Source organism: Gopherus flavomarginatus, chromosome 24, assembly GCF_025201925.1.
Source record: "Gopherus flavomarginatus isolate rGopFla2 chromosome 24, rGopFla2.mat.asm, whole genome shotgun sequence".
NCBI lineage: Eukaryota > Metazoa > Chordata > Testudines > Testudinidae > Gopherus > Gopherus flavomarginatus.
Window position 1 is genome coordinate 10,690,802 of NC_066640.1, and position 26,085 is coordinate 10,716,886.

General features: G+C 45.6%; 1 protein-coding gene across 1 annotated transcript; it reads left to right on the forward strand.

Annotated features, from left to right (window-relative positions):
- Window positions 1-3,330: 3,330 nt before the first annotated feature.
- Window positions 3,331-24,419, forward strand: LOC127040232 (hippocampus abundant transcript 1 protein-like). Its single transcript, XM_050934144.1, has 12 exons — window positions 3,331-3,543; window positions 10,906-11,001; window positions 12,401-12,463; window positions 14,322-14,449; window positions 15,005-15,119; window positions 15,730-15,948; window positions 16,680-16,793; window positions 17,391-17,462; window positions 17,733-17,845; window positions 18,216-18,313; window positions 19,090-19,253; window positions 19,348-24,419. Exons 1-12 carry the CDS (start codon window positions 3,460-3,462, stop codon window positions 19,555-19,557), a joined length of 1,476 nt encoding a protein of 491 aa, XP_050790101.1. The 5' UTR covers window positions 3,331-3,459; the 3' UTR covers window positions 19,558-24,419.
- Window positions 24,420-26,085: the final 1,666 nt, after the last annotated feature.

A 26,085-nucleotide genomic window follows, 5' to 3' on the forward strand; every position in this document is an offset into this window, starting at 1 on the left:
TTTACCGACACTGACTGATAAGAATCTAATCCCTCCAAGCCTAAACCTGAGAAAGCGATCTAAGGCCAAATCAGATTTACATGAGCTGAGCATCTGGCCCTTAAGATTGGTTTCTGATACTGTATCTATCTCACCTTGGCACAGCAGCTTCCATCACAGCCAGATTGGAGCAAATCACCCCTCGGTTTCAGTCAGAAGCTAGGTGATTTTCACAGAAAGTACAGCTACACTCTGGACTACACAGAGCTGAAGGCCCTGGCTTTTCAGGTAAGTGGTGACCCAGTGTCCACATTCAAACAGTGAGGATAATGCGTTAACAATCGACGTCTGCACCCTGTGCCTGCGTCACCTTACGCTCCTATGAACGTGGTGGTCTCTCTGACACTTACCGGCCTAAAAGGCGAAAGGATTAAAGAATCTGAGGACAGTTTCTTTCCAAGTAACAATTCAAACATTGTTAATAATATTAAATTATTAACGATTATTTTTCTTCTTTTGCTTGGAAAGTTAGTCACCCTATTTTAAATTCTGCCCGGTACTGTGGTGATGGGGGCATTAGCAATGTGAGTATAATGATCGTTGTTAAGGGTTAGATTGCGACACCTTCAACTGATCACGGTCACAAGTCACCTACACAGGGAACTATTTCATAATGGGCTCCTCGGTCTAGCAGACAAAGATCCAATGGCTATAAGTTGAGGCTAGACACATTCTCAGTGGAGACAAAGTGTAAATTTTTAACCAGGAGGGAAATTAACCATTGGAATTTATCAAAGTTATGGTGAATTCTTAACAAGTATAGATGTTGTGTTTGTTTGTTTTTTAGTATATGCTCTAGGAGTTATTTTGGGAAAGTTCAATGCCTGTGTTATACAGGAGGTCAGACTAGATGATCATAATGGTACCTTCTGGCCTTGGAATCTCTGACTCTGATGACCGCTTTCTCACACGAGTCCTGCTGAAATTACATGGAGGTTGAGAAGGTTCTCTTGTGGTGCTTCATGCTAAGTAAACCAGGGCTTGGCACGCAGATTTAACTGCTCTCCCTCGAGGACCTTAATCCTCCACCCGCTCCAGCTTTTCTGCACTACATTCCCTTCTTTTGTGACATGCATATCTCCCTTTTGTCCCATTGGCCCATTGCCCATTCTCTTAGTATCAGGCTTGTTGATGATTTGTTTGTTTGGGCTGAAGGGCAGGGAGGACGTGCTGTTGATTATTACTTGTGATCATTTATAGCACAGGGCTTGTACTTTTCAAAAGGCAGAGTACTGCACATTTCCCTGTCCTAAGGAGCTTATGTAACCCACTCTAGGACAGTGGGGGTCTTTGTCCCACTCCACCAGCTGGTGTAGAAGTTAAAAGCCCATTACAGTTGCCAGCTATTACAGTTACTCCTTTAGCTCCAGTTTATGCCTTTTAGTGCTGAAAATCACAAATGAAACACCCTGCGGTCAGCTCAAACAAGTCACTATACTCCCAGGCTGAGGGCAACAGGTTCAGGTAGAAGGCCTGGAGAACCAGTAAGAACTGAGGAAGGACTTGGGGGAGCAGGTCGAGAGAGACAGGACTTGGTGGGCAACAATTGGGAGACTTTGCCATGTACATAATTGGCCTCAAACCAGACAAGGGATTCTGTACAGCCCACACACATCACCTTGCAGATGAATCCAAGCCATTTCTTAATAGAACAAAATCACATGGAAGGGGGCTTCACGCAGTGACACTGTAGTGCAAAGGGAAGAGAGGAGAACTGAACTAGCCAAAGCCAGGAGGGATCCGGTGGAGCTTTGGTGGCAGAAAGAGGAGGCAGCTGTCTGGAAGAAGCCATCTCAGCTACTCTGAGGGAGCTCTGGAGGAGAAAAGCCACAGCTCAGCAGCTCCCTAACTCCTGCTCAGATGAGGGACTCACGGTAGTACCCACCAGAATCCAGATGCTACAACTAAACTGTATTCAGTGGAGCAGACTACAGCGGAGAGGACTCCTCCTGGTATGCAAAGCTTCAGCTTGACTCAAGTGGGCTGGAGGTGCTGCCTATGAGGATGATGGCCTCCCCAGCACGCACTGCTCCATCTTGTTCCTTATGTATGACACATGGGGATTAAGGCTCCCAGCATGCACTGCTCCATCGTGAGCTCCATGTATAGCTCCCAGCATGCACTGCTCCATCAGACTCTCCATGCATGGCACACGGGGATTAGGGCTCCCAGCATGCACTGCTCCATCGTGAGCTCCATGTACAGCTCCCAGCATGCACTGCTCCATCAGACTCTCCATGCATGGCACACGGGGATTAGGGCTCCCAGCATGCACTGCTCCATCAAACTCTCCATGCATGGCACATGGGGATTAGGGCTCCCAGCATGCACTGCTCCATCAAACTCTCCATGCATGGCACATGGGGATTAGGGCTCCCAGCATGCACTGCTCCATCGTGAGCTCCGTGTACAGCTCCCAGCATGCACTGCTCCAACAGACTCATGGCACATGGAGATTAAGGATCCCAGCATGCACCTCTCACTCAGTCCAGTCCACTTGTGCAGCCCATGATCAGGGCCTAGCATACACACCTCCATTTACCTCTCCCTCTCCCATCGGTTCAGTGGCACCATCATGGCCCCCCACCATCCAGGTCACTGGCACAGCGCAATTCCCTCATTTAGGTCAGTGGCACAATTGATCAGTGGTATAGCCTGTAACACCCCCCGTCGGTGGTACGGTCTTCCCATTATTGACAGTGGTATAGGTCAGTGGTACAATCCTTTGCATCTCCACCCCCCCCAAAATTAGTGGAACAGCCCGATAAAACTGTTCAATCTGAGCAACCGTTTATGACCGTTATCCAATCGTTCCACCTTTCCCCCGCCTATCTACCATCTAATCCAATCGGAGGGCTAGACTCCTTGATACGCAGGTGTGGATGAGCCAATCCCAAGGCGAGGCAGAGAAAACGAGGCTGGGCTGGTGCGCCCGCCGCAGGCTCTTTTCCCCGAACAGGGCAGAACGAAAGATAGCGCGAAGCTCCGCGATAGGGAGTCAAATGATTGACTGTCAAGACAGCCAATAGCATGTTTTATTTGTGGTGGCGCGTGAACGTGGGCGAGGCTTTGAGGCTAGAGAGGGCGGGGCCTGTGGCCCGGCGGGCGAGGCACACGGTGGAATAGACGGATCCGGAAGGGAGCTGGGGGCGTGGTCGCGGCCGCGATGGGGTGAGGGAAGGGGCGGGAAGAGCCTGTGCTGGCTGCGCGCGCAGCGGGCGGAAGCGGCTGAGGAGGCGCGCGGGGAGGGTGCGGTTGCCCTGAGGAGCGGGGAGGACGGAGCGGGCCGCCGCCGCGAGGCGCTCCCGGTGGCCCTGAGTCCTTCCTCCCTCCGCCCCGGGCTCAGTCTGGCCCGGCCCTCGGGGGGAGGATGGGGCCGCGGCGGAACCCGGGCAGCAGCAGCAGGGCCCCGGCCTCACCATGACCGGCGAGAAGAAGAAAAAGAAGCGGCTCAACCGCAGCGTCCTGCTGGCCAAGAAAATCATCATCCGGGACGGAGCCAGCGTGAGTCCGCCCGGGGGTGGGGGGCTCGGGAGGTGCTTTGCTCCAGCCGCTTCCCCGGGCCCATCCCACACCCGCTGGGCGGTCGCTGCTGGCTGGTGCAGGGTCTCCCCCGCCCTGAGGGTCCCTGCTGGCTCCTCAGCGTGGGCAGGCCCAGCTGTGATCTGACTGGGAGCCATCCTGTGGAGATCTGAAGCTTGGCTCTCAGCAGTGTGGTGGTTCCAGCGGAATGAAAGCAGCTGAACCGACCTGTCGAGTGGATTGTGTGTGTATTGGGGGCTTGCACTTGGCTTGGCTGACACTTGGGTTTGGATGTGCAGCTGGTCTGACATTTTGGGCCTTCCATTGAGAAGTGGGTTTGAAGTAGGGAGAGACCAGTACTGCAACATCACCAGCCGCTACCAGTATATGTCTATAATGCAGAGTGTTATGCTCTGCTGTAGTTAAAATTTAGCACCGTGCTTTGTATTTTACACTATTAGTGTACTAAATACACCAGAGTATAAGATACTGAGTGGTGAGCTCTTTCCCATCATATTGGCCCTCATGGAAGCCAAGATATTAAGTTATGGCCGCCTCCCATCATGCTAGTCCTCATGGGACCCAGTCAGTCATATCTGTAAAGTAAATGCCTGTTTCTGAGGCTAATATAGCACTGCATTGGGGGACAATCTACTTGGGTACAGTGATCTCTCAATATATTTTGAAGCGGAGTGACTATCTTCCTGTTTCCTCAGATTTTCTAAACTGGTTTGGACTAGCCAAAATGGAAAATACTTACTTATTTAGGTTGGAAACAACTCAAACCTGAACTTTACCTGTGTTCTTTCTTGTAAAGTAGAGATTACTCTACTCTAAACTAGTTTAACTTGTGACACTTAACACTGAAAAATACTTGGAGCCATGGGACTCATAAGGTTACTAATAGATTGGTATTGTTAAATCCCTCCCATTAACAAAACAAATATAAAATGTCTGAACATCTGTTTGATTAGTGGAGTGTTCTCTAGGCAAACTACAAACAGTGGGAACTGAACACTTGCAGTAAACAACATGAGGGACAAGATGACGGACGGGGTGGGTGGGGTGGCACTAAGCAAGGTTAAAAGCCTGTGAAGTGTTAATTATTGTACTATTTCCAGGGCTGGCTACAAGCACAACCAGAGTGGGTCATTCAGAACAGTAAAATATGTGTGTGAGGTCAGGCCATGTCTACATCTAAAGTTTTGCAGCGCTGGTTGTTACAGCTGTATTAGTACAGCTGTATAGGGCCAGCGCTGCAGAGTGGCCACACTTACAGCAACCAGCGCTGCAAGTGGTGTTAGATGTGGCCACACTGCAGCGCTGTTGGGCGGCTTCAAGGGGGGTTCCGGGAACGCGAGAGCAAACCGGGAAAGGAGACCAGCTTCGCCGCGGTTTGCTCTCTCGTTCCCGGAGCCACCCAGCAAACCGCAGGGAAGGAGTCCTGCTTGCTCTGGGCTCCGGGAACGAGAGAGCAAACCGGGAAAGGAGACCCGCTTCGCCGCGGTTTGCTCTCTCGTTCCCGGAGCCCAGAGCAAGCAGGACTCCTTCCCTGCGGTTTGCTGGGTGGCTCCGGGAACGAGAGAGCAAACCGCGGCGAAGCGGGTCTCCTTTCCCGGTTTGCTCTCGCGTTCCCGGAGCCCAGAGCAAGCAGGACTCCTTCCCTGCGGTTTGCTGGGTGGCTCCGGGAACGCGAGAGCAAACCGGGAAAGGAGACCCGCTTCGCCGCGGTTTGCTCTCTCGTTCCCGGAGCCACCCAGCAAACCGCAGGGAAGGAGTCCTGCTTGCTCTGGGCTCCGGGAACGAGAGAGCAAACCGGGAAAGGAGACCCGCTTCGCCGCGGTTTGCTCTCTCGTTCCCGGAGCCACCCAGCAAACCGCAGGGAAGGAGACCTGCTTGCTCGGGGCTCCGGGAACGAGAGAGCAAACCGCGGCGAAGCGGGTCTCCTTTCCCGGTTTGCTCTCGCGTTCCCGGAGCCACCCAGCAAACCGCAGGGAAGGAGACCTGCTTGCTCTGGGCTCCGGGAACGAGAGAGCAAACCGGGAAAGGAGACCAGCTTGATTACCAGAGGCTTCCTCCTTCCACGGAGGTCAAGAAAAGCGCTGGTAAGTGTCTACATTGGATTACCAGCGCTGGATCACCAGCGCTGGATCCTCTACACCCGAGACAAAACGGGAGTACGGCCAGCGCTGCAAACAGGGAGTTGCAGCGCTGGTGGTGCCCTGCAGATGTGTACACCTTCAAAGTTGCAGCGCTGTAACTCCCTCACCAGCGCTGCAACTTTCTGATGTAGACAAGCCCTCAGTCTTCAAAGTAAATTTCACCTGGTGCTTAGTGACCAATGTCGCTCTACCGTGTAACCTTTATTCCTTTATTGCAAGTTTGGAAAGCTGGTTTAGGCATTGAAAGATGAATCGTATAAATAGCTGGAAGATGTGAAAAGCTGTAAAACTGTAATGAAGGTTTTCTATTTGTGTAACTGTACTCCAAATGCTAACAAGTTGTTGTGGAATTGTTCAGATTCCAGACACAGGTCAAATACTGTGACTAACCGTTAGCAGGCATGGTGGATGAAATCATTTTCCAAATATTTTTCTTCCTGACATTGTTTCATCCACACATAGCATAACTGCAACCCATGTTAATTAACCACATTAAATTGGTTTAAAAGGTTATATTTATGCCATTGTCTGGCCTAATGTAATCACTGATTTACTACGTATGATCATGTCTCCTATTGACTAGCTCCACTGACTATAACAGCCTGCTACTTACAGCTGGAGAACTTATGGCTTTGGCCCAGATGTTGGGGTTTGTGCTTTTGGTGCTGAATGTCCTGGGTTCAGTGCCCACTAGCAACAGATTTGGCCACAATTCATTCCATTAGTATGGTTCTAAAATAAAATCTCTAATAATGCTAGACCGGAAAAGGGGGCTTGCAACAACCAGTAGCTAATTATGGTTAATGCTCATTTCTCCAACATGGTAATTGCACAGTCCAGACAAATAAACAGTGACAAGTTTTTAAAGTGCTTGTACACAAATGCTAGAAGTCTAAAGAATAAGATGGGTGAACTAGAGTGCCTCATGTTAAAGGAGGATATTGATAATAGTCATCACAGAAACCTGGTGGAGTGAGGACAATCAATGGGACGCAACCATTCTGGGGTACAAAACATATTGGAAGGACAGAACAGGTCATGCGGGGAGAGTATATGTGGGCACTATATGTGAAAGAAAACATGGAATCAAGTGAAGTAAAAATCTTAAGTGAATCCACATGTTCCATAGAATCTCCATGGAAGATAATTTCATGCTCTAATAAGAATATAACATTAGGGATTTATTATCGACCACCTGACCAGGACAGTGATAGTGACAATGAAATGCAAAGGGAGATTAGAGAGGCTATCAAAATTAAGAACTCCATAATTGTGGGGGATTTCAATTATCCCCATATTGATTGGGAACATGTTACCTCAGGACGAAGTGCAGAGACAAAATTTCTCGATACTTTAAATGACTGCTTCTTGGAGCAACTGGTACGGGAACCCACAAGGGGAGAGGCAATTCTCAGTTTAGTCCCGAGTGGAGCGCAGGATCTGGTCCAGGAGGTAACTATAACAGGACTGCTTGGAAATAGTGATCATAATGTAACATTTAACATTCCTGTGGTGGGAAGAACATTTCAACAGCCCAACACTGTGGCATTTAATTTTCAGAAAGGGGAACTATGCAAAATTGAGGGGGTTAGTTAAACAGAAATTGAAAGGTACAGTGACTAGAGTGAAATCCCTGCAGGCTGCATGGACCCTTTTAAGTTGGGCCTCTATTATCGTGTCTTTGAAATGTATACCCCAAATTAAAAAACACAGTAAAAGAACTAAAAAAGAGCCACCATGGCTCAACAACTATGTAAAAGAAGCAGTGAGAGATTAAAAAGGGGAAATCAAATCCTAGTGAGGTAAATAGAAAGGAGCATAAACACTGCCTGTTTAAGTGTAAAAATGTAATAAGAAAAACCAAAAAGGAGTTTGAAGACCAGCTAGCCAAAAACTCAAAAGGTAATAACAAAATGTTTAAGTACATCAGAAGCAGGAAGCCTCCTAAACAACCAGTGGGGCCCCTGGACAACTGAGATACAAAAGGAGTGCTTAAAGACGATAAAATCATTGCAGAGAAACTAAATGAATTCTTTGCTTCAGTCTTCACGACTGAGGATGTTAGGGAGATTCCCAAACCTGAGCCGGGTGTTGTAGGTGACAAATCTGAGGAATAGTCACAGATTGAGGTGTCACTAGAGGAGGTTTTGGAATTAATTGATAAACTTAACGGTAACAAATCACCGGGACCAGATGGCATTCACCCAAGAGTTCTGAAAGAACTCAAATGTGAAATTGCGGAACTACTAACTATGATTTGTAACCTGTCCTGAAAATCAGCTTCTGTACCCAATGACTGGAAGATAGCTAATGTAACACCAGTATTTTAAAAGGGCTCTAGAGGTGATCATGACAATTATAGATCGATAAGTTTAATGTCAGTACTGGGCAAATTAGTTGAAACACTAGTAAAAAATAAAATTGTCAGTCACATAGAAGAACATAAATTGTTGGGCAAAAGTCAACATGGTTTCTGTAAAGGGAAATCATGTCTTACTAATCAATTAGAGTTCTTTGAAGGGGTCAACAAACATGTGGACAAGGGGGATCCAGTGGACGTAGTGTACTTAGATTTCCAGAAAACCTTTGACAGGGTCCCTCACCAAGGCTCTTACGTAAATTAAGTTGTCATAGGATAAGAGGGAAGATCCTTTCATGGATTGAGAACTGGTTAAAAAGACAGGGAACAAAGGGTAGGAATAAATGGTAAATTTTCGGAATGGAGAGGGGTAACTAGTAGTGTTCCCCAAGGGTCAGTCCTAGGACCAATCTTATTCAACTTATTCATAAATGATCTGGAGAAAGGGGTAAAAGGTGAGGTGACAAAGTTTGCAGATAGTTAAAACCAAAGCAGACTGTGAAGAACTTCAGAAAGATCTCACAAAACCAAGTGATTGGGCAACAAAATGACAAATGAAATTTAATGTGGATAAATGTAAAGTAATGCACATTGCAAAAAATAACCCCAGCTATACATACAATATGATAGGGGGGCTAATTTAGCTGCAAGTAATCAGGAAAAAGATCTTGGAATCATTGTGGCTAGTTCTCTGAAGACATCTATGCAGTGCGCAGCAGCAGTCAGAAAAGCAAACAGGATGTTAGGAATCATTAAAAAAGGGATGGAGAATATCTTATTGCCCTTATATAAATCCATGGAACGCCCACATCTGGAATACTGCATACAGATGTGGTCTCATATAAAAAAAAATATACTGGCATTAGAAAAGGTTCAGAGAAGGGCAACTAATTTGGAACGGGTCCCATGTGAGGAGAGATTAAAGAGGCGAGGACTTTTGAGCTTAGAAAAGAGGAGACTAAGGGGGGGTATGATAGAGGTATATAAAATCATGAGTGATGTGGAAAAAGTGAATAAGGAAAAGTTATTTACTTGTTCCCATAATATAAGAACTAAGTGCCACCGAATGAAATTAAAGGGCAGCAGGTTTAAAACAAATAAAAGGACGTTCTTCATACAGTGCAGAGTCAACTTGTGGAACTCCTTGCCTGAGGAGGTTGTGAAGGCCAGGACTATAACAAGATTTAAAGGAGAACTGGATAAGTTCATGGAGGTTAAGTCCATTAATGGCTATTAGCCAGGATGGGTAAGGATGTCCCTAGTGTCTGTTTGTCAGGGGGTGGTGATGGACAGCAGCAGAGAGATCACTTGATCATTACCTGTTAGGTTCACGCCCTCTGGGGCACCTGGCATTGGCCACTGTCAGTATCCAGGATACTGGGCTGGATGGACCTTTGGTCTGACCCACTATGGCCATTCTTATGTTCATGCTGTATTATAAACTGGGCCCTACGAAAGTTCTTGTTGCTAGTTCTGCTGTGATCCAGGCAGCTTAAATAGTTCTGTACTCTCTGAACGGGCTTATCTGTTGCCCAGAGTTCATAACCTTTGCTGCTCTGTTGAGGCAGCGTATAGTCTTTCTAGCATGAGTTGGGAGAATACATGTATTTTTGTTTTGTCCAAGTGGCAAAAAGATCTAACTGCAAAGTTTTGGTTGAAAGGATGTAACGGAAGGATGTGATACTTCCCCTCACAGAAAGAAGTTATCTCTCTTCCTACCAAGACACTGTAATGGGATGGGGGAATTAAATATCCATGCAACTTGCACTTTTCTCCAGCATTGCTGGCATAATGCCACCATCACATTTTGTAGCAACAGAGAAAGGGTTTGTCCAGTTGTTTGTGTAGAATAAAAATAACTTCATTTAATGACCATATTTCCCTTGGATGTTCCCTGTTTTGAAGGTGTTTTTGTCTTTGAATCAGATTTACAACCTGTTTAAAGGAAGCATCTTTAATAGAAACTGTTAATACTACCAGGTCTCGGAATCTGCTTGTCTTCTCTTGCTCTGTTAACAGTTACTCTAATCTGTAGCTCCCCTTGAATAATTCTGCTAATATTTGAGGTAACAGCGGGCTATAAATTCCAGCATACCTTTCACACTGTGCCACAAATAAACAAAATGGGAAGCCCATTCATCTACTCTAGGAAAAAAAATACAAGAGGGCTGAGGTTTTCCACAGCTGACAGAAAATTCTGACATTCAATTTCCATTGAAATTCCTGGGAGTTGTCTTAATTCCTTAATTGGCTTTGAAAATTTTAAACAGCTTGATTGAACAACAGATGTACTTTTTAATGTATCAGCCCTGGTCTTGGTGCTGTCTGTGCTTTCTGGTGTATTAAAGTCATGTAGGCCTGTTGCACTAAAATCCCCTCCTGTGAAAGGCACACTGTGCTTTTGAATGTTTGATCTGTGCGATTCCCTGAAGCAGCTGAGCTCAACTCTGTTTGCTTTCTGCACTCCCTTGTGACTCCTGTTCTCCGTAAGCCTGTGACCTTGCAGGTACACCTACATAGCAAAGGAAAACCTGGGCCAGTAACTGAGATTTAGCACCTGGGGAAATGTTTTCTGTAGCTAACTCCTCTCTCAGCATTTGCAGGGAAATTCAATTGCCTCCCTTTGGTTGTCCCCCAGGAGCTAAGGGGAAGACTTTCAAAGGCACAAAGGACAATTAGCTGCCCCGTTCCCATTGGAAGTCAGTGGGAGTTGATCACCTACCTGTCCTTTATTCCTTTGAAACTCTCCCCCTATATGGCTATGAATTTGTGCCCCAAACCACTTTTCAGATTTCAGGACATTAACATGTTTTTTTCTTTCAGCGACAGGGTATTGGAGAGCCCAGTGTATACCATGCGGTGGTGGTGATTTTCCTGGAATTTTTTGCCTGGGGGTTACTCACCACCCCCATGTTAACGGTGAGTAACTGACTCTTGCAGAGGGTAGCATGGTGGAAGTGCTGAGGTTGAGGATTTCAGTGACGATCTGGGTACAGTTTGAGTTTGAAGCACAAGAGGCAAAACCTAGGATACTGTACCTTATAGCTGTAGAACTCATTCCAAAAAGTACTTTACAGATAGGAATTGCTGCAGCCATCTCAGGAGTGGAACATGGCAATTGTTTAAAAGCACATAAGAACGCTGCTTAGTAATTTAGGACAGAGAATGAAGAATACATTATTTGAAATGGAATAGGGGATTTAGTGAAGCAGAACTTAAGAACCCAAACATGAATTTGGCCAGAATTTCTCATTTAAAGCTCGGGTACTGGTGAAAAGTGCCATGGGAGATCTTTAATGATTGAGGAAGGCCGTGATGTTTTATAACTCCTCCAATGACTACACTTTTCATACAGGGGCTGGGACGTTGGTTTAGTACTGATATAGAGATAGGGTTGCCTCTTTTTGAATTACCAGCATCACTCCCTGCACTGTCAAGTCCTGTCCAATTACTGACCACACGCAGGAGCTCAGCTAGGAGTGACAGACTGTCATGAAAAATGTTTTATTGGACCAACTTCTGTTAGTGAAAGAGACGAGCTTTTGAGCTTACATAGAGTTCTTCATATCTGTGCTAGATGACCTGTGATGACCAATATAGGCCACAAAGGAAATGCCACAATAAAACCAAGAACAGAAGATTAGTTTTTTCAAAAGAACTAGAATTCCCAACTCGGATATTTGTCTTGAGTTAAGTGACTGGAAACTTCCAAGTTGGCAGCTTCAGGAGGGATTCTCAGCTTTCAGAACTTATTTTCCGGCAGCTAGTATGACAAGTCACATTAGTGTTTAATGTACCATGAAGGATCTGTGAGCTGATTTCTGGGATTTAGGTAATTTCCATACAAAGAAGGTCTTGTTCACAAAGGCCCTTAGAAGTACATTTACTAGTATAAAATGTAAGGCAAGTAAATAGAGGGTACAAAAACAAGAAGAGAGTGATCAGGAAACACTGAGTTAAATGAAGCAGAAATAGGGATTTGGCAGATGGGGCAGAGATGGAAAAATGTTTGTCTGTCTGAAATGGCCTCATAGTGTTAGAGAAACTTGGACATGAGCTCACCCCTCCCCAACTCCAACATAGTCACAGGTCTCCCTGTGACATACCTGGGAGAAGTGGCTGCCTATGGCACTGATGAGGAAACAAAACTGCTCCATATATTTTGTTAGCAGAGCATGTGTATGGTGATTATGGCATGGGAATAGGAGTGTCAGTGCTGTGGGTAAACATGGACTGCAGGCTTATTTAGTCTCTCGTTTGTGATCCTCCTGGCCTTTAACAGCAGAACTTAGTAAAATCGTTGACTTGGTCTCCACAGGTGTTACACCGGACTTTTCCTCAGCACACGTTCTTGATGAATGGCCTGATCCATGGGGTCAAGGTAAGGAATTCTTTCCTTCCATATTAAAGAACCAATGCTGTAGAAACACGATGGGCCAGACCACCTTACCATCTGGGCTTTGTTCCAATCTGAGAACAGGGTCAGTAGCAGTGGAAAGTCATTATAATCAGAGTGCTGTTTGGTGTCCACTCTATAGTGGGTAAGTGGCCACTTTATTGGCAAGCACAGCAGAAGGGCAGTTCCATTTTCGTGCCTGGTTGATTCTGTGTGTACTAACCCATTTAGGTATTTTCTTTCAGAATAGCACTGACAGCCTGCTGGACAGCCCAAGAAGTCTGAATGCCGACTCCGTGGGTGCTCCCAGCGGCGGGTCCAGGCACCAGCACACCAAGCACATGCCTGGGGCGGCAAGGGGGCACCCTGCTGGTCGCTGTGAGGGCGGCAGGCGAGTTGCCTTCAGTGGCGTGCTTGCGGGAGGTCCGCCAGTCCCGCGGATTTGGCATCGGGTGCGCTGAATCCACAGGACCAGCGGACCTCCCGCAGGCATGCTGCCGAATCCGCGGGGCTGGCAGACTTCCCGCAGGCACGCCACCGAAGGCAGCCTGCCTGCCGTGCTTGGGACAGTAAAAAAGCTAGAGCCACCCCTGGGTGCTCCAGTCAAGGAGGACCTGTGGAAAAACTAGTGGATGCTTAGCACCCTCCAGTAGCCAGCTCACCGCCTCCTCGCTCCCCCGCCCTGCCAGTGCCTCCCATCCACTGGCAGCCCCACTGATCAACTCCTCCCCTCCTTCTCAGTGCCTCCCACCTACTGCGATCAGCTGTTCCGCGGCATGCAGGAGGCACTGGGGGGAAGGAGCGGGGACAGGACACACTGGAACTAGGCGGGAAGAGGCGAGGTGAGGGTGGAAAGAGGTGGATGGGGATTATGGGAGAAGGGAATGGGATCTTGAGCAGAGCACGGGGTTGAGCACCCCCAGGGCCCGGAGGATGCCAGCGCCTGTGCCTCATGCTGTGCTGACAGCTAAGAACACTCCAAAACAGCATGAGAACAGCCTAGCGACCAGATTCTAGATAATAAGATAACAAAAAAGTTGGTACTGTTATAGCTGTCACGTAATGGAATTAAAAACAATGTAACCATGATCTAGAAACTCTGCCATCCCACAGTAGATTGGTGATTACAAAGCCACGTAGCAACTGGTGAAATGGTTTTAGAATAGTCCAACACCTGTGGAGGAATTACAGAAGCTGGCAAGAACTAAAACAAAATCATTTTCTAATTTGCTTGGTAACATGGCAGAATTGGTCATGGGGATGGGCATCGGTATTAACAGGAGCACCCCAATTAAAGGAGCATGACTATCATTGAAGGATGATTTTTCTCTCGTGTGAGGCCGCTCAGACAATCTCATGTATATCTTAAAGCGCTCATTCCCCCATTTTGTCAAGGGTGTGAAAGATTTGTAGATATGGAGAACTTTTACAGAGGCTGAATGGACTTGCCTCTCTTCACATCCAACAGGTCTCAATCTAGAGCCAGAGCTTTCCCTGAACTGCAATAAATATTGACATTTTGGAGCTTTGCCAACATCTTCAGGCAGTGGCAACTCCCTGCTGCACAAATAGGCATGGGAAGACCACAGCTGCAGACTCTGAGTACTCAGAGAGAAGATAAATAATTTCTGAGCATTTAGCAGTTTTTCCAGTATAGAGATTTCAGCTGTCTAATGAATGGTCATGTTTTGGTAACCTTGCCACCTCCTAGAAATCCGGTACAGTGGATTTCCAGCTCCTGTTGTTTGTATTGGTGACATTACAGCTCTTACTCTCCTATTACCAGCCAGAGAAAGTGGCTGTGGGATTTGTACCTGGTGTGAACCCCTTTCTCTTTACTTAGGGCCTGCTGTCCTTTCTAAGTGCCCCACTGATTGGTGCTCTCTCTGATGTCTGGGGCAGGAAATCCTTCCTTCTCCTCACTGTGTTCTTCACGTGTGCACCAATACCTCTCATGAAGATCAGCCCATGGTGAGTCTATGCTTGGAATGGAGATGATGTGCGGGTGCAATGATATGGGAGGGATCCATCCAGAAGATGAGTGAGAGTGTCAAAGAGGAATCTGGAGGTGTAGTCACTTGAGATGGTGGAGTTAGGAGGATCTGAAGGTGCAGTGACTGTGGAGGAGGTTGAAAGTGCTTGTATGATGAAGAGAAGGAGCCTGAAGAGGGAGCCTTTCCTTGACCCAGAGCGTATTCCTTCACACACCACTGGATTCCAACTCCAGTCCAAAAGAAATGCCTTCTCCTACTGTTTGCTTTCCACTACTAAAAACTGCATTGGTGTTGCATTGCATTAATGTTCCCTTCCTGTGTGGGATGCTACCAGACATGGGTCTAGGCTGGGTTTTTAAGCCATGAAATGTTAACCGGAATGGAAGCCCAATGGCATTTCTCAGCACTTCAGGAAGAAGTGAAATGAATTGAAGCAGGAGTGTGATGAAGAGACTGTAGTTCAGCAGCATTAGGCTCTTGTTTTTTTTCATGTGGTTTCCTCTAACTCTGCCCCTGGGAACATCTCTTTCAGGTGGTATTTTGCTGTCATTTCCATGTCTGGAGTCTTTGCTGTCACCTTCTCTGTGATTTTTGCCTATGTTGCTGATATCACACAGGAACATGAACGCAGTACAGCTTATGGCTTGGTAAGGATCATTAGTTGATTCCCCCTAAGAGATACTCCAGTGCTCCAGAATTCAGAGAGTTGGAAAGGTGGGGTGTGGGACCATCTTAAGAGTGGCCTCCCCATGGGTATTGCACACAGGACTTCTGCATTCCTGTCAATCCACTGTGTCCATTGCTGGTTCCATTCCTGACTCCAAATGGAGCAAGGTGTTTAGAAACCAACTGCAGAACTTGGTGCAGTGAAATCTGGAATCCAGCTGTATTGTCACTTACAGTCCTTTCTCCAGCCTGTGGCACTACACTACGCTGGCTTCCATGCAAACACAAATAGAACAGTGGCTGTGCACCTGTGGCTTCTGCTGAACTATTCTCGCATAGTGTTATAAAAGGATTACTGAAAACACCTTAAGTATTGGTTGAGAGGCCTCTGGTCATCACCCACTGTCATGACCTAACCTCAACTCTACCAGGGGGGAAATACCATATTTCTGTATTCCACGATTCTGGAACACCTGCCCCTATAGTTTGGCTACTGTATAGGTGATGGAGTTGATGGCCTTGGATGACTCTGGGAAAGAGAGTAGGCTCTGGCCAAAAGATGCTACTACTAACATTTGTATTATGCTGCAGGTGTCAGCCACTTTTGCAGCCAGCCTGGTCACAAGTCCGGCAATTGGTGCGTACCTGTCCCAAGCCTATGGTGATACACTGGTGGTAGTGCTGGCTTCAGGGGTTGCTCTACTGGATATTGGCTTCATTCTGCTGGCTGTGCCAGAATCTCTGCCGGAGGAGATGCGCCCTGTGTCCTGGGGAGCTCCCATCTCTTGGGAACAGGCAGATCCTTTTGCTGTAAGTAGTTTGCTACTGGCAACTTTTCACTGCAATTTAACTTCTAGATCTATTTCCCCAATTCCATGTTGGTTTTTCTAACAGGAGAGTAAAGATAAAAAAAGGAATCATTTTGCAAGGGGCAAAGGATGTGAATTTAGACATAATTGTATCAGGTGCAAGGATGATGATGTCTGGCTGTATCTTTATTCAGTGCTGGGTAATGGGTTCTGAGTGGCTACGTAGTGTCTAAAAACAGCTTCCAGTGTCCCTGAAGAAAGTTCATCATCTTTTGGTGGCAGTAACTGATGGTGTGAGTGCAACTCCTATTGCTTTGCAGTTGCACTCTGCATAGCCATGCGAAAGACCTAGCATGTTGCTGCTTCTGTTATCATGGGGGAGTGCTGGTTGGGTCCCTGAAAAGGGTTATCTTGCTCATTTGCTTCTCACCTTCGTCTCACTTAGGAGTCACTACCCATATTAATGTTCCAAGGAGAGCCAGAATTACAGAAATCTAGCTGGATTCTCTGCGATGCTCTGCATTAGCAGGGTGAAGTTTCCCACAGCTGGGAAGCTCTTCAAGGCAGAAACAATTTGGTGCCAGGCTGACTGATCTGTCATACAGATATGTCCCACTGATGTGCAGAAATTCTGTTGCAGAACAAGTCCTTCCAGGGTGCCCAGTGTACTAAGTAACTCTTTGTATTGGACTCATATCAGAGGGAGCCTAATGGTCCTGTTTGTTTCTCCAGTCTCTCCGCAAAGTGGGCCAGGATTCTACTGTGCTTCTCATCTGCATTACTGTCTTTCTTTCCTACCTTCCTGAAGCCGGCCAGTACTCCAGCTTCTTTTTGTACCTACGACAGGTCAGTCATTGGAGTTAGACTAAGATTCAGGTTTGGAAATCAAAGGTTTGTAGTGTGTGTTGTAGTCTCATGAATTTGTTTTATTTCCTTCCTGACTTTGCAGTATGGGGCAGCAGCTTTTGCCCAGTGATCATGAGCTGGGGGAATTTGCCACTGCTGGCTAGAAGCTCTTTCTCAATGAGGGTGAAACAGTACCAGTAACCTGCTTCCTCTCTGTTAGAAAACGTAGGATCCCCATGAATGCTGGTTAACTGCACAGCCCTTATGTGCCTTGTGAATGCAGTCCCCAGACTAATCACTGGCCACCTGCCCTGGACTCTGTGCTTACCCCACTGTGTCACCTTCTTCAGGCACTTGGGACAGCGTATCCATTCACTCAGTTACTTCTTTAGCCCATGGAAACCTCTTCCATCTTGTCACTGGAGAGGCTTTAATGTTCACTTTCCCATGAGGTGGGGGAGGGTGAAATTGTGTAATGCTCAAGCTACTGATATGTAGTATCAGTAAGCACTAGAGATAGCTCTCATGGCGTGGCTTTTCTCAGGTACAACACAAAGCCCTTTGCCTGAATAATGTCCCCTTCTGATGTCTTTGCAGGTCATTGGATTTTCCTCAGAGACTGTGGCAGCCTTTATTGGTGTGGTTGGAATCCTCTCCATATTGGCTCAGGTGAGAACCCATTCTCTGGGTACTACTTTCAGACCCATTGGTTATGAGAATGCACAAAAATTGATGACCTTGAGGATTGGATTGGCAACTGCCAGAATCCTTTTATGAAGCCTTATCAATGTGTTACTAGCTGCAGGGCAGCCTCAGGGCCTGACAAATCTGGCAGTGAGGAGAGCTGTCTCCTCTTTCTTCATCACTCTCTTGTCCAGTGTAGTTGCCTCCTTTCTCCCCACTGTAGTTTGATAACATCATCTCATTTTCTCTTTCCAGACAGTAGTGTTGGGGATTCTTATGCGTTCAATAGGAAACAAAAATACCATCCTCTTGGGCTTAGGCTTCCAGATTCTACAGCTTGCCTGGTACGGCTTTGGATCACAGCCTTGGTAAGAGTGGGTCAGCATTATTAAATAAACAGTTGGCACATTTCTCATCCCTCCCCTCTTTAGGGAGCTGTTTGTGCCCAGTGCAGTTGTGCAATGTTCTCCATTTGGCCACCAGGGAGAGAGATTTGTCTGCTCTTCCGGCCTTAGTTTGCAGTACTCTTTTGGTATGGAAAGCGCTCCTCCTCCTCCTTTCTGCTTAATGCAGTGGTTTTCAACCTGTTGGCCACAGACTTCTGGGGGTCTGCAGACTAGTCTAAGATTTCCAAAAGGTTTTGCACCTCCATTTGAAATTTTTTTTTTTAGAAAGCTGCAAATGAAAAAAGGTTGAAAACCTGCTAGTTCAATGGGCTGGTTTCTCTTTCTCTTGTAGGATGATGTGGGCAGCAGGAGCTGTGGCTGCCATGTCCAGTATCACTTTCCCAGCCATCAGTGCCATGGTATCCAGGAACGCAGATCCCGACCAGCAGGGTATGTCACACTTGTTGAGTTTCTCTAATGTTTGGATTAAAATTCATCTAGCAGTTATCCTGACAAGTTTTCTACTTCTTTTACATCGGTGGGGAGAGAGTGCTACCAATACTGTAGGGAGGATAGGTATCTCTTTAACCCTTTGAAATCCAGTGAACATCTGGACACACCTTGTGCAGCATCTCTGTATGGCTTCAAAGCTGTATGCCTGCCAGCCACCCTCCATGTTAATTTTCTGGTGTGTACAGCATGAGTATTCTTAATGGGCACCTATACTCTCACAAGAATATAGGATTAAGAATATAGTTTATTAGATACACTCGTTTCTAGGAACTAGTTCACACCATCAGCCTATCAAGACAATACCTGACACTTGAGGAAGGGTCTCATTAAACACCCCATATATGCAACATTGAACAGCTACTTGTTTGAGGTAGGGAGGAAGTTCCTACTTGACCATCCACCTACCTTGAGTTTGTGCCCTGAATCCTGAGGTCAGATGGCCTCTAATTCAACCTCCTGTGTTCATCTCTGAGTTGCGGCATGACTTGCCTGTGCCTATGCTCTGGGAAATGGCACGCTCATTGTTAATGAGTTTGTAGGGAGGTACAGCTACATAGGAGCTGAGATCTGTCTTCAGGACAGTCATCGGTTTACGTGTGTTCTGCATGCGGACTTAGTCCTGTTCTTATGCAACACAGATGTCTTGCCTATAAAGAGATGCCCTTTAGAAGGCTGGAGGCTTATGTCTTCCCTATCTTCACTTTTTCTCTCAGGTGTGGTTCAAGGGATGATCACTGGAATTCGAGGGCTCTGTAATGGGCTGGGGCCAGCTCTCTATGGCTTTGTCTTTTACCTGTTCCATGTGGAATTGAATGAAATGGCTGAAGTGGAACCCCTGGGTAAGGCCACGAAGGTCATGGTCAACCCTACTGATGAGGTATCCTATCCAGTTTCATCACTTGCTTTGTCTGTCTGTCTTCCCACTTCACTGCGACTTACAGCATTAATCGTTCCTGTACTTTGCTTTACAGAGTAGCATTATCCCGGGGCCACCTTTCCTCTTTGGAGCATGCTCGGTCCTGCTGTCGCTTCTAGTGGCCTTGTTCATTCCGGAACACAATCTTGCATTGAGATCAGGCAGCCATAAGAAACACAGCAATGGAGCCCAGACCCACACCCACAGCCCGCAGGCTGGAGGATCAGATGGCAAGGAGCCCCTGCTGGAGGACAGTAGTGTGTGAGGGGATAACTTGAATCTCTTGCTTTTCAACTCCAAGCCAAGGATGGACTGTACCAACTGGAGTTGGGGTGAGAGTGGGGGGAGGTAATGGACTGTACCACTAACAGCTAATGAGGGAGGGAAAAACTGTCCTTCGAAGCCAAATACATCCAGCTGGTGCAAAAAGTGAGATTGTACCATCTGGTGCTGAAGGAAGAGGTTCGACTGCACCATGTGAAGGGATAGTTTTTAAGGAAAAACTGCTTTTGTATGTGAATGGTGACTTTCAGTGTCGCCTGCCATATATTCACCTTGCCAGTGAAAAAACCAGAATTCTATCCCTGCTCTTTAATATAAACTAAATGATCTGACAGCAAGAGAAAACCAACGCATCAGTTACTTGTCCTTTCCCCCAATATAATCAGTACTAGCCTCTGGCCCATCTCTGCTTGATGGGCTAACCTACTTCAGGCTGAGGACTGCGGGAGCATAGAAGTCACAGTCCAAGCCTGTATACTCCACTCATGCTGAAAGTACAAGATGGTCTGATACACTAAATACAGAGCAATGTATGTGTAGAATAAACCAGTCAGTCTCCAGCTGAGTAGATCCTTACTGCTTGAGGATCTGATGAATTTGCCTATTCCAGCCCGTGTGATAAATTCAGACCAGAACCAATTATATTTCAATAATTGTTCTGGAAGAGGTGACGAAAGGTAGGAAGTAAAGGGTCAGCTGTCACTGTCCTTAGCTCACATGGGAGTGAGTGACTGGGTGATAAAAAGGCAGTTGTGAGTTACGAATTCCTTGTTTTGGAACAGCTACGCTCTTACTTAAATGTAGTGTTTGTCTGCACTTCCCTCTTCTAGAAGCAGTTTGAGAGGCTCAATCTTTCATGGAACTGGAACATTAGAAAACATGCTTCTCTGAGAGTTAGAAGAAATGGCTTGATCCATGTTATGCACTTTTATAAAGCGTATTTCTTCCCCCAAACTGCTGCTATCTGATATAGGAAGCACCTGATGATGGCTCTCTGGGAGTTACAGCTCAGATGGTGCTGCAGCCATTCTGCTCAGTCCACAAGCCTGAAAGGCTGCAGCACAAAATTGGCATTATAACTGAATATATAGATTTGAATTCCACGTGGCATTTCTGAACCTCCTGCAGGGCACAGCCATCTTGCTGAAAAATGTCTTGGTGACCTCAGCTGTTGGGTTGAGCTCAGCTTAGAATTAGAGCAGGAGAGTCAAGCAAAGGCTCAAAACCGTATGTGGGAAAAGTTAAGAGAAATGTGCATGTTTGGTGTGTCAGGGATGCTTAGCTATATACAGATACATAAAGGGGCATTCAGAGGAAAGAAATCAATTATTCTTATCAGTCTGCGAAATCAAAATCAGAAGTAATGGGCTTGAGCAGTTACAGGGAAAATATAAGCCAAATATTAGGAGAAACTGTAAGCCAGTTGACACACAAGCAGTAGAACTAGTTAAGGGAGCTGTGGATACATCCACTGGAAATAGTCAAGGCTTTGACTAGAGCAGATGTGATGCAGTAGCTCTCTTGTTCTTGGGAAAGTCTTCTGTCTTGTGGTTTGGGTCAGTTTCCTGCTAGCACAGATTTGTGGTAGGTATCTTAACCTCTCAATTAATTGGGAACAGAAAATCACAGCTAACCTGACTAAGCACTGCTGCAGAGATCAGCTCCTACAATGTTGGTATCACAAATGCCCACTTGCAGCAAGACTCAGAAATGCCATTGACTTCTAAATGAATTTTAGAGCTGGCAAGAGATGCCAAATGGAGAGCCCTTGCGACTCAAGCACCCTAACCACACAACAGGTACAGTACAGGGACCAGCACTGCAAGCTTCCCCATTCCGCCCTGCTAGTATACCTCAACCTGTCCTGAGAGGCTGCTTCGTGGGTTGTGGGAAGTTCCAGCTCCAGGGCTCATTCAGTTTATGGCCTCTTGTGAGGCTACCCATGTGGGACCAGTTAATGTCATTGGTGTCAGCAGTTTCTGTGCTGTGGACAGCCGTCCAGTAGGAAGTGGACTGAGAGATACAAAATGAATTTCATGTAGGCTGTTGAATAGCTGTTGGGTTTTAACAGCTCACTGTTCCCCTAGACAGGGGTTGAGCTTGTGGCCTAGTATCTATTCACCCAGTCCCCTGAGTCAGCCAGTTGTTATAAGAAACGGTAATATTAATTAAAACAAATATAATTCACAATTTAGAAACAATCTTCATCACCAAAGGCCCCAGTCCTGTCGTTGGATCCATCCTCTTATGCTTCTGCAAAGGCCAGAGAGCTTCAGGGGAACAGTATGTGAGTGCAAGAATTTGCCTTCATGGATCCAATTGCAAGGTTAGGGAATAGGCTAGCAGAAAGCTTCACTGAACACAATAGCTCCAGTTTTCTCAAGGTTTGTCCTTGAGCATTATCAGGAACATCTGGGATTGTCCATGCACAGCAAAACCAGATCCTAAAGGATATCACCACGTTTAAATTCCTTTTCCCCTGTCCAAAAATCCTTGCTCTAGAATAGTACAGCTGTAGGCTTGTTTTTGGTTGGTTGGTTTTTAAAAAGCCATTTTGTGAGTATAACAAAGTAAAACTGCCAATTCGTACTCTTACATTTTGTATTAAAATTGGCTGATATGCTTTTCTCCCTCTCCCTCACACGCCTCCACCCCTGAAATTAAATAAAAGTAATAAATACAATTACCCTGCTCACACTGAGGCAATCAGAACTGCAAGGTAAAATATAATTGATAAATCACCACAAAATAGACTGTAAACTTAATATATAATATATTATAAATTATATATATTTTTTAAAATAAATCCTTCCCTTTATTTAATAGCTTATTAAAACTGACATGTTCTGAATCTAATTTCCTTTTCACCGTTGATGCTGCCTGTGGCTTTTTATTGGTCCTTCACTCTACTGGGATAGGGAAACTAGTCTGGTTAGTTTCACTTGGTCCTTAGTAGCACATTGTTGTGATGTTTTGAGTTTCCAGCACTGCAGCAAAGCACTTAAATTCCTCCAAAAACTCTTGACAAACTCAATACAACAATTTTTGTAATAGATTGTGTAACACCACATAATCTTAAACCTTGAGTCCAAATGACATGTTACTCTAAGTAAAATAACTAAACTATATTTCTTGTCTGTTTACAAGCAAATCCTTGAAGAAACTAGTTTCTAAGGCTTGATCTACACTTGAAAGCCTTACCAGTGTAATTATTGTCATGAAAGGTGTGACACTTTTGAGGTATGCAGTTATACCAGTAAAAGCCCTAGTGTGGATGCAGCTGTACTAATATAAAAGTGCTGTACTGGTATAATTATTTCCCTGTTTGTACAGAAAGGACAACTTCACTGTAGTTAAATCGGGGCTTGTCTACACTAGAGAATTGTACTAAGTGGCAATACTGTTGAATTATTCACTCTGGAAGCTTGAATGCAACTTACTGGCAGGGATGTTTGCATTCCATGGGAGAGTCCACTAATTATCTATAGTGAAACAGAGAGAGGAATTTGTTTGCAAATCCTTGAAATTACACCTACCTTCTCAGGAAACTGGGGAGGGTCTTCTAACCCCACCCACAGACTTGTTTCCCCTGTACATGAAGGGGTATGATCCACCATTCTGCCTTTTGAGTCAGAAGTATTTGGCCAGGCTGTAAAGGAGCTAGAATTACAGGACCTGAATGAAGAATGTCATTATTCTGAAGGGCCAATAATTCTGTAGCACTCCCCGTAGAAACTGGAAAAATCTGTACAGAACATTCAACTAGTGTTGATTTTTGTTACTTTGTATGAAAAGCTGCATATCTTTTAAAGTACCTTTTTTAAAAACCCCTGCAGCATGATGCCAGATACTGGCTGTCCAACATCAATATTATTTCCCAAGTTTGTTGTCATAAAACACTGATGAGTAACAGCGATGAAACTTAATTGTGGCTGAAAGCCTTTCACTTCAGTGCCCCTGCTGGTTGAGGTAATGATGGCCTTTCCTCTGCAGCTCCAGCACTGATGCAGGAGTTCAAGTTTAAAAACTGATCGTGTTGGATTAAAAATGCATTAAAACCAGTACTTTCTCACTCTGCTTTAGTTTTGCAAATTAGAAACAATTCCATGGAAAAATTCCTGTTTCGTTCGGTCTTTCTCTGCACCTGGGTGGCTGCAAGTGATCGTTGAGTGGTGCAGGCATGTGGAAAGGCTGCAAGTTTTAATGAAGAATGGCAGCACTTCCCCTCTTTTTAAATTAATAGAGTTTGCTCTTTGTGATTGATTTGTGTTCTTAGCTTATGATGAAATGTATTTCATTTATTTCAATTGTTTAGAACTGGCTAATCTCTCCCACTGATGGATTATTTATTAAACTGCTACTTTCCTGTTGCAGTAAAATCCTCTTTGCGATCTTGCTCTTCTAAAACGTGAAACGAGAGGGCCTTTAAAAATCTGTGCCTGGGATGCTTGAAGTGACTCTTTGCAGGAGTCCTAAACTACTCTCAATCCTTGGGTGAGGTGTGCTCTAAGGATTGGGTCTCCAGATGTCTTTTCTCTGCTCTTACTGAAGGCTGATTTACACACAGACTTTCACCCATTGAACTCTGAGCTTCCTAAAACCGATTTAGTTAGTTCACAGCAAGTTTGTGTAGATACTTATTTTAGATGTGTGGCTGGTCAACTTTGATCCTGAAATAAGTGTCCAGACAGACTTGAATCACAATAACTAAAACTGTCTTCTTTTCTTTTGCATGTAAATCAGCCCTGAGCTGCTGTGCTCTTGAGTGAATGTGCTCCCTGCCTTTCTTCTGCCCGTTTCCTACCTCGCAAGGGCTGTTGTGAGGCTTAAATAAAAATTGGAAAGAGCTTGTGCTATCCTTGGATGGAAGGTTCCGCCTTAGTGCAGAAGTACTGTTAATTACTGGGATTCACACACAAGAAACCACTCTGGGTGTGATACAGCAACAGTAGCCCAGATGCTGTGTGTAGCATGACCCAGTTCATGCAGTGCTGTGATGGTCAAATGCCCTATCCTGACTAGCATGACTTGTGTGTTGTCTTGGATTTGTCTGCGTTCAATAAGGATTTTCACACGCTTACCAGGACTCATTGGCAGTCAGATATGATCTGTATACAAGCATTTATCATTCCTGCTTTTGCACACACCTGATCCACCTCCCACGAGCTTGTTTCTGTGACCAGGTGGTCTCACACATGCCGTAACCAGCTTTTCAAACTCCCTTATTCTGTTCATTTCCAGCCAGGCATAATTTAGATCCTCTCCCTTCAAAGAATTATTTTTCCAGAATAGTTGATGCTGGTGCTAAAGCAAACAATACAGTCCATGAGAAATAGAAACAGATGCTCTTACGTGGAATCTGTGAGTTATGACTGGTGCCCTCTACTGGGCTTGAGAGGCAGGTCACATTTTACTGGATGCACAGCTGTTTGTACCAATCGTCCGGAATTACTTTGCGGGACCCACAGAGTGAGAACCAGATGCTTCATGTGAATCTGATTGGACTGGGGAAACACCCCCTTCACACAAATGGCAATCCAGAGAGTTTGGACTGGAATTTTCAAAAGACCATGAGGTATTTGGGTACCTTAATCCCTTCAACTTCATGGGAGTTGGGCACCTAACTTCCTTATTTTCCTATGAAAATTCTGACCTTAACTGAAAGGCTGCCACCCTTTCACCCTTCTCACTGAATATGGCATGTTGCCTTCCCTCTACCCAAAATTGGTTTTCATATGGGTGGCTCAGTGGTGAGCTGTTGTGCCGCCAGATGGTTCCCTTTTGTGAGTAGATCCTTGCTCATTCCTGGACAGGAATGGCTTGTCTTTGTTAGAAAACTGCTTTGCATTAGAGCCCTGCTGTAAGGAGTTGTGTTAACATGACTTGGTGCTCACTGCAAAATCCCAGTCAATAAGATCAGTTAATAGAACTCTTCCTTGAGGGGTTATAACTCCGTAGTGAAGATGAGGCCTAAGGGCTGATAGGTTGGTAGAGGCAATGTGCTGAGAGACGCAGGACCTTATGTTGTCTAGCCTCTTATTTGGCTGACATAAGAGCTACAGGGATGGATGGTGGTGAGGCAGGTTGGTTATTCTGCTCTAGAGCTTAAGGGAGGGAATGTTTACAGAAGTTAAAAGGGAGTGGGAATGTAACCACTTGTGAATGTTGGGGAGGGTGAACTTTGTTTCCTCAGGAGGAAACACCTTTCCACCCCCAAATCAAACCTTACTAAGAAAAGCTGGGAGTGGTTTCACATCCAGCAGCCTCATTGTTCTGAATCAGGGTTGTTAATATTCCAAACTCCCTTACTGCAAGTTCAGCCCTTGTCCTTCCTTCCAGAAGGGATTTACCTAGACCCTATCTTATGTTTCAGAGCAAGTCTTTTCATATCTGTGCTATTCCTCAGTGATGTAGAATTAAAGGAGAAATCAAACCCTTAAATGATCGCCATTTCAATGGCAGCTCTGTGCTGCTTTAGAGAAAGTAGATTCGGTAACATACTAATTCCTCT